General features: G+C 39.6%; 1 protein-coding gene across 1 annotated transcript; it reads left to right on the forward strand.

The window, feature by feature from the left end:
* Nucleotides 1-4838: 4838 nt before the first annotated feature.
* LOC138926846 (uncharacterized) lies at nucleotides 4839-8107 on the forward strand. Its single transcript, XM_070282412.1, has 3 exons — nucleotides 4839-5019; nucleotides 7186-7409; nucleotides 7484-8107. Exons 1-3 carry the CDS (start codon nucleotides 4839-4841, stop codon nucleotides 8105-8107), a joined length of 1029 nt encoding a protein of 342 aa, XP_070138513.1.
* Nucleotides 8108-8540: the final 433 nt, after the last annotated feature.

Raw genomic sequence — 8540 nt, forward strand, 5'->3', positions numbered from 1 at the left:
GGTGATCCTGATCAAGAATATATATACTTTATAGGTTCGGAGATGTCTCCTTCACTGCGTTGCACACTTTTGGACAAAATTATAATACCCTCTGCAAGGGTATAAAAAAAATCTGTTTAATAACCAACGAAAGGATTCTCGCCTCATAATTTTACGTTATCATAAGACTTGGCAGAAAGAATTGCATACCGTTATGAGTTTGGATGGAAATCGTTTTAACTTGGATCGAGCAGATGGTTCTTCATTTTCTTTTCATGATATGCGTTAAGAAGAACACTTTTTGCCCCGTCACCATAGCTGTGCGAAAGGTGTAACGGTGTGGGGTGCTATAACATACTATGGGACATGCAAGCTTCAGATTGTGTCTTCTAAAATGAACGCAACGCATCACGAAGGCTTGCTCGAGAAAGCGTTTCCGGAGACAAAAAAACATCTTTGGATCATTGTCGTGGATTTTCCAACAGGATAATGCCCTAATCCATTAGTACAAGCACAAAAACTTTGATTCGACAGCAAAACATGGATCTTATGGTGTGGCCTTCATATTCTGCGGATCTCAATATAATTGAGAATGCGTTGGATGGATGACAAAAAAGTATATGAATCTGGGGGACAATACGAAGACATGCGGATATTAACAGATGCCATCAACACAGCCTGGAGTCAAATATCTTTAGATTACATAAAGTCACTATATGAGTCAATTCCCAATAGAATTTATGAAGTTATACCCAACACACATTACACAAATTATTAAAATAGTTTCATAAATAACGTTCACATTTTTAATAAATAAGCCTTAATAATATATAGGTTAGTTATAAAGTAAGTTATTTAAGAAGTAATAAGCTAATTTAAGTATTATACATAATCCCTCAAACAACTATTTTTAGTTCCGATCCATTTGCAAAAATGTACGGCATTCTATTCTAATAGTCAAAGCCAAACCCTAAAAAAAAGTTATAACGGTAAATTGTTGCGACTTCTACCTTATATCCATAGTTTTCTCTTCTTCAAAAATCAGAAAATCAGCAAATATAGTAGATTAAAAGTAAAATGAAAAAAAATCAGTATCAGACAAACTGTTCTGAACTCCTTTCTTTCTCCACATCCAACTTGTTCAAGTGCAAGTTGCGGCAATAGCCCAGAAACCGGTTTTTTTTAAACTACTTTGTTTAAACATTTGTATAAACCAGTGCACTATGGGGTTTTTGACCACTTGATGTTGCATTTAATCATTTTTTAAAAGTTCTCTGATTTAAATAAAATTAGTGGTAATGTATTAGAAAAAAATCAAACTGTTATGCCTCATACTTAAAATATTAAGCTTATATTATTATTAAATATCAAAATGTTAACATAACAACTGCAAAGTCAGCTGTTGCATCCGAAAGCACGAGCGCTAAGTTTTTAATTTTCACATAGTGATTTGTTAAATAAGATTATTCGTGTAAAACACCATTTGAAAATAAAATAGTAATGGACACTGATTTCATAGATTAGTACTACATGTAAAATGTATTAACTGTTTAAATTGTGCGTGTCATTTTGTCATTTTAAAATGCACCTTAACCTGAATTTTGGGAAACAAAGTTTGGGAAAGAGTTTTGAAATAGAAGAAATACAAAATTTTGAATGCGTCCAAGTGTATATTGTAGCGTTGTCAATACTGAGCAAAGGCTGTTAGTCTTATTATGCACTTTTCCCCACTATTGGTGCAATTTGAATTTTTCTTAGATAACCTCACTTTCTCCAAAGCCTATTTGGTCACTACTTGGAACAGCGAAAAGGGGCCGGGCTGAGCATCAAATGGCTGTACAATGTTTTTTTGAACGCCATGCAAATGTGGATAATAGAATTTTGAAAGAAAAAAGCCACCAATTCGTAATGGAAGTAATGGAAAATACGGTGCTTCCAGTCGGATCAGATCCAATTATTTCGTCCCTTAATTTATCGAGACGCATAAAATACTAAAGAGTCTTTCATTTCCAATTGAGGTAATTAAGATGCTTTCGTGCGAATACGAAAATAATTTTTTTCTCGAAGATGACGAATTTAACGATTCCAGCTTGTTGATATATTATATTGATTATAGACAATGAAATAAATGAATAATAAGATTAATACTACTGTATAAAGGAATTTTTCTTTTTCATCTTTTATATGCATATATATGGAAGAACACTGAAATCCGGTATTTTAAACTGATAGTTCCCAAAGAAAGCGTTATCCGATTTGGTTCAAAATTGCTATATCGTATAAAAATAGCAACAAATATCAGCTCCATAAATTTATTTTGACTTTTGCCCGATCGTTTCTATGGGAGCTATAGGATATAGTTTCCTGATCCGAACGATTTTCATACTATATGTGCCTAGGATCGAATAATAACGATTGGTACAGTTTCTTGTCGATATCTCTAAAACTGACCGAGTTTTTAATTAATGCCACAAAAACATGTCAAAAACCCCATAGTGCAGTGGTGGGCAAAACTAACACATGTTTAAAATTTGAGTAGCAGAGAAAAACAATGAGATCAGAGAATTCACTGAGCGAAAAAAACGTATTTTTTATTTCATTTTTCAAAAGTTTGAATGGGACATATTTTCTAGCAACATTTCTTAAACAAATGAAAAACTACGCTTCCCTATCTATATTCTCCATGAAGAAAACTATTTCCAACCCAAATTCTGAACGATTTTTCTTTTTCCAACCCAATTTTTCTCAGTGGAAACATTTTGTTTTTTAAGTTTGGGCTGTCAAATGAGTCAAAATGAGAGCAAATGAGAGAGCTTCTAAAAAAAATTGAGAATGCTCACACTGTCAGTGTGCCGGCAGCGCTGCGGCAGAATTTCCTACCCTATACTCGAGTGCTATGTAATATGAGAGTTTGCCCACCACTGGGCATAAACTATAGATTAGTATAAACTAATACTTACAGATAAAAAAATTCTTAAAAGATTATTTTGGAATGTGTTTCTACTCAGAACAATGTTGCTTATATTAAATCAGTAAATATACGTGTTTATGCGATGCCGAATTCATGCTTTCATGTTACGATTTCAGCCGATTCGTGTGTTTGAAAACACACACTAATTGACTTTTGATTTTAGCCTCAAAGCATGAATTGGTGATATATGAATATTTATCAATATTATATTATAAGTATTATGATTAAAATCGTAACCAGGGACCGTAAATAATGATTATGAGTTAAAAAAAAAAATTGAAGCCCAAAACAGTCTCCAAAAAATTGAAAAAAATTGTTCAATTTTTATGGCGAATTCAAAAACAAGATACATTTTTTTTTTCAATTTTTATGGAAAAAATTTATTTTTAATAATTAAAATTAATTACGATTCGTAACCATTATGCTGAAAATTTCGAATCAAATTCATCGTATGTATGTGGCAGTACTTTTTTCGTTTATAGAGACCCGAAATTCTTTTTTTACGATTATTTTGAAAAATGAGTCGATATAATATGATCAAAACCTCACTTCTTAAACGAACGTTCGTGTTATTTTATGCTCACTGCGTCGTAAGACGTGTCGTGACTAGCTTTATACTCAATTTAAAGAAACTTTTCACTGAATTTTCATCAAAGCATTGTTCGTTTCTGCTTCTTCCGGTTTTGCGCCTCTTTGTCCTTGTGTCATAAAGGTTCTTACCTTAATTTCTTTAGTTTAATTTGCCTGCTTTCATTGCTGACGTCTGTCAGTTTGGGATAAATTTGCGAAATAGTGAAGGGATTTTGATTCACTAAATTGAAAAACAACATTCTAATTTTGAATACGCACTGATTGACACGCGTAGTTAACAAAACAGATTTTTCTTTTTCTTCTCAGCTGAAAATATTTTGTCTAGTTTTTCCATCTACTCGTGGGTTTGTCTGTTTTTTTCATTTACAGAAAAATGGGAAAATATTCCTCATGTTTATTATAATTTTTCAAACATCTGTTATTAATTATTTAAAGAGTTGATCATTGATTTTCACGAAAAAGTTTAAGTTTAAAAGTTAAAAGTTTAGCTACTACAAGAGTTGCTAAATCGTAAGAAATTGCTGTTAGTGATACGCTTCAGCCTGCTTAGCCGACGATTGCGCCGCTCATATCTCTGGCTACTCCAAGGGTTGGAACTGAGAATAATTCTTCTTCCGAATTGAACAATTTTCCGATATGTCCTCCATGGCATCACTGGGTAGGTGATGGTAAAGGGTAAACCACTGTACGGACCACCGGTACCGACTGGTGTTGCCGACTGCGACACCAAAACCCATACAGGTGATTCCTTCATCGAAACATATATTTTTTTCTTGGTTTGCCCGTGATACCAACGAGATTCATATCTCCGCATACATCAAAGCCAAAACAGAAGCCGATATAAAGCCGATGTAACTACAAATATAAATTTATAATGCACAGCTCTTCTATCAAGATTCGTGTGCCCGTGCTGACGTTCAACACGATTTGTTCACCTAATATTTGGTCTAAAAACCAAAAAACAACAAAATACCAAGCCATGTATGTAACGCTATTAATATTTTTTAACAGCGGACGAATAAATAAAAGAGGTCAGTGTTAATTTCAATATTTATTTTAGGCTCAATTTAACCCTAAAACCTGGAGCCGAATATACAAGTAATCGAGGCTAAGCAAGAGAAGCTCTGAACAATTTATTAATACGTGGACAAGAGGCCTGGCCTGGCGGGTTAACGCACGTACAAATAAAACGTCCACAAGAAAATCTACAGTGGTCAGTCAACACAAAGCCAACCAGCTTAATCCACAAAGAGAACAAGCGAGGCAAGCAGGATTTAAACTCAGTAAGCTGGACGACATGCCACGGCAGATGGGTTCCTTCTTGGAAATCCTGGACAGAAATGCCTTCATGACGGATGCGGCGGGAAAATTGGGAGATATGGGCGAACACTCTCCGTGGAGAAACGAGTTGGCAAGCTTTGACAATGCTGCGATGTCCCTGGGCGGAGCCGTAGCCAATAAGGTTCTGATGCGAAGTTGTTGGTGTGACTCCAAAACGAAGTTCTGACAATGAGACCATGACAATCAGAATCCGAGGACTTTCAACTTTCCTTGGAATGAAATGACTGGAAATGAATGAACGAGGGAACTTAATTCGCTAAGTTTGGCCGATATCGGAACCGAATTTCAGCCACTCGTAGAGAATGGATTGGGGAAGGTTTTCATGACAAGAAATTTTTTTTGCACAGTTCCTGCAATACAAGTTTTGCCCTTGTAACGACCGGACCTACAAAGCCCATCGATTCATAAAACCGAGCGACGGAAGAAAGGATAGATTTCCTGGTGGGTTTTGTGGTGGACTGAAGGCAATAAAAGCAAAAAGCAGAAGAGTCCTAGGCTGTAACAAGAAGATATGGAAGTTTCGGGTTTTAAGTATGACTCCTTGTCACATTCGGGCACCCCTTCAAAAACCTTTGGGATGCTGGCACCAATTCTTTGACTGTGACTGACCCTTGTTTAAAAGGCTCGATGTCTGGGCTCAACCGCTTCGGTCATCGTTCAAGCACCAGATATAAGGTCATCAATATAAAAATTCTAGATGATAACACGAGAATGGAAAACCAGAACCTTCATCCTTAGCCAGCTGGTAAATTAAGCGAACAGATAGAAAAGACGCTGGTATTGGCTCATACGCCACGGTGTCGGACTTGAAAGCCTTCATGTCATCGTAGATAGAACCTCGCTAGAGGATGCGCTACAGCAAGCTAACATAGGGATATCATTAACTCCACGCTGTGTTTCATTGGAAGAACCAAATAAGCACCTGATTCTAGACCAGTGGTGGGCAAACTCTCATTTTCCATAGCACACGTGCATAGGGTCGAAAATTCTGCCGCATCGCTGCCGGCACACTGACAGTGTGAGCACTCTAAATTTTTTTTAGAAGCTCTCTCATTTGTCACCATTTTGCCTCATTTGACAACTCAAACTTTAAAATCCAATTTTTCCACTGAGACAAATTTTCACAGAAATTGGGAGTAAACAATTTTCTTCATAAAGATAATAGATAGGGAATAAAGATAGAAAATAAAGATAGGGAAGCCAAGATTTCCATTTAAAGAACTGTTGCTAGAAAAGCTTTCTTTAATATAAATTACAATATTTTAGTGCCCATTATAACTTTTGAATTCTCGAAAAATGAATACAAAAACTACGCTTTTTTCGCTCAGTGATTATTCGGCTTTAATTTTTTTTTTCTGTTACGCAAACACTCAAATTTTAAACATGTATGTGTTTTGCCCCCACTCTTCTAGACGGAAGTGGGAAAAATGGGTATCGCAATCGAGTTCCTCCTTAGCTTAAGAACGATCTTCTCAGTGCAGGTTTCCAGTTTCCAGAATCGTGGAGAAGATAGTCGAGGGGATCGTCTAAATTGTTTGAGGAGTCAGCAGGAATCACCTTTAATGAAGCAGCCAAACGAGGCTTCCCTGGGGTGCAACCACCTCCAGAAACTACCCATCCAAAACGCGTCTTCTGCACAAGAGGCCGACCGTGGATTTTCTACACTGAGAACCGGTAAAAAAACAGGCTGGCTCATTTCAACAAATCCACCAGCTGCACTCTGTGGAAGTTTGGAATTGCGAGAACCACATTCAGTGGCGGATACAAGGAGGGGCGATAGGGGCGATCGCTGTTATTGTACGCTGTTGTAGAGGGGCGTTGCTGCCGCAAAAGATTCCAGAAGTAAGGATGAAATAAGAAGTCGGGGGCGTCTTCGGGGTAATTAAAAAAAACGCGTTCAGCTTTATTCCGCGGCTTACAAGAAATTGACTTAACTTAGAAAAGAATAATCGGACGATCGACGACGGCCAACGAAAGTTTATAGAGGGGCGAGCGCGGATGCGCTCTTCAGCGCGGATGTCCAATGTTTAGGAGCGCCCTCTCACAAAGGAAAAGCTAATGAAGTGCACCCAGCTCAACCTCAACCATTGCGAGGCGGCTCAGTCGCTTAGGCAGGCGGTCAGAGACGAGCAGACACAGGTAGTCCTCATCTCGGAACCATATAGGAGCATCCCAGGAAACGGATGGCTGGCAAGCAGTTGCAAGGGAGCGGCTCTGTGGTCAACAGAGACAGCTCCCCAGGACATTGGGACATCCAGCGAAGGTTTTGTCCGGGCCAAAATAAATGGGGTTACATTCTACAGCTGCTACGCCCCGCCAAGATGGAAAATCTCGCGATACCTATGGATGCTACGAAGCTTGGTTGTGGATGAAAGAGGCAGATCTCCGGTGGTCATTGGAGGGGACTTCAACGAACAAGAGGGGCACTAGTCTCCTGGAACATTTTACGGAACTGGACGTGGTCTTGGCCAATAAAGGCCTGACGTACAGCAAGGCAGGACGTGGATCTTTCATCGACATCACCTTTGTTAGCAGCGCACTACCATAAAAAGGAGGTGCAACTGGGAGGTTAGTGATGATTTTACTTTCAGCGACCACCAGGCCATACACTTCACCCTTGGAGGGGTAAGTAGGAAACGGATTCCCAAGGTGACAGGACCGAAATGGAAGGAAAAGCGTTTGGATAGGGAAGCACTCTCGGTAACCCTGCAGACGCTGGACCGGACTTCTTCATCCTCCCCGGAGGAAGCAGCGGAGGAACTTTCAGGATCACTAGCACATGCTTGCGACAGTGCCATGCCTAGGAGGAAACCCAGCAGAAGAGGAGCGCCAGTATACTGTTGGAACCAGGACATTCAGCAACTATGGACCGCCTGCCTGCGGGCAAGAAGACGCTTCCAAAGGGCAAGAGGCTCAGAGGACCTAACCACCAGAACGGAGGAGTTCAAGGCAGCTAAAAGGGCCTTGAAACGGGCTCTAAGAGACAGCAAACTTGAATGCTTTAAACAAATCTGCAACGAGGCGGAGGTGGACCTATGGGGCACAGCCTACAAGGTCGTCATGAAAAGGATTAAAGGGCAAGAACACCTTAGACCAACGTGCCCTACCCTATTAAGGAAAATAGTGGAGGCTCTGTTCCCGAAGCACCCGCCAAAAAGGGAGACAATACCAGCCGATGATGGGGAGCCGTTTACGCCAGTTTCGGAGGAGGAGATCCGGAGCTAGGCAAAAAAGATTAGGGCTGGAAAGACTTCAGGATCAGACGGAGTGTTAAATTCCGTCCTGAGGCAGGCCGTGCAGGAGAAACCGGAGGTCTTCGCTGAGACCTTCAACAAGTGTCTTCATCACGGCACTTTTCCAAAAAAGTGGAAGAGGCAGAACCTCATTCTGCTGCCGAAAAGGAACAAGGCGACAGACGACCCATCAGGATTCAGGCAACGCCTTTAACTCGGTTAATTGGACACGTATCCAACGAGCCTTCTTCTTGGCAGGCACTCCTAGATACCTACAACTAATATTATCCAGCTACCATTCAGATAGGACACTGCTGTACGACACGCACGAATGACCAAAACCCTATGAGGTGACTGCGGGGGTGCCGCAAGGATCGGTACTGGGGCCACTTCTTTGGAACATCATGTACGATGAAGTACTCAAG

The sequence above is a fragment of the Drosophila bipectinata genome, chromosome 4, assembly GCF_030179905.1.
Source record: "Drosophila bipectinata strain 14024-0381.07 chromosome 4, DbipHiC1v2, whole genome shotgun sequence".
NCBI classification, from domain to species: domain Eukaryota; kingdom Metazoa; phylum Arthropoda; class Insecta; order Diptera; family Drosophilidae; genus Drosophila; species Drosophila bipectinata.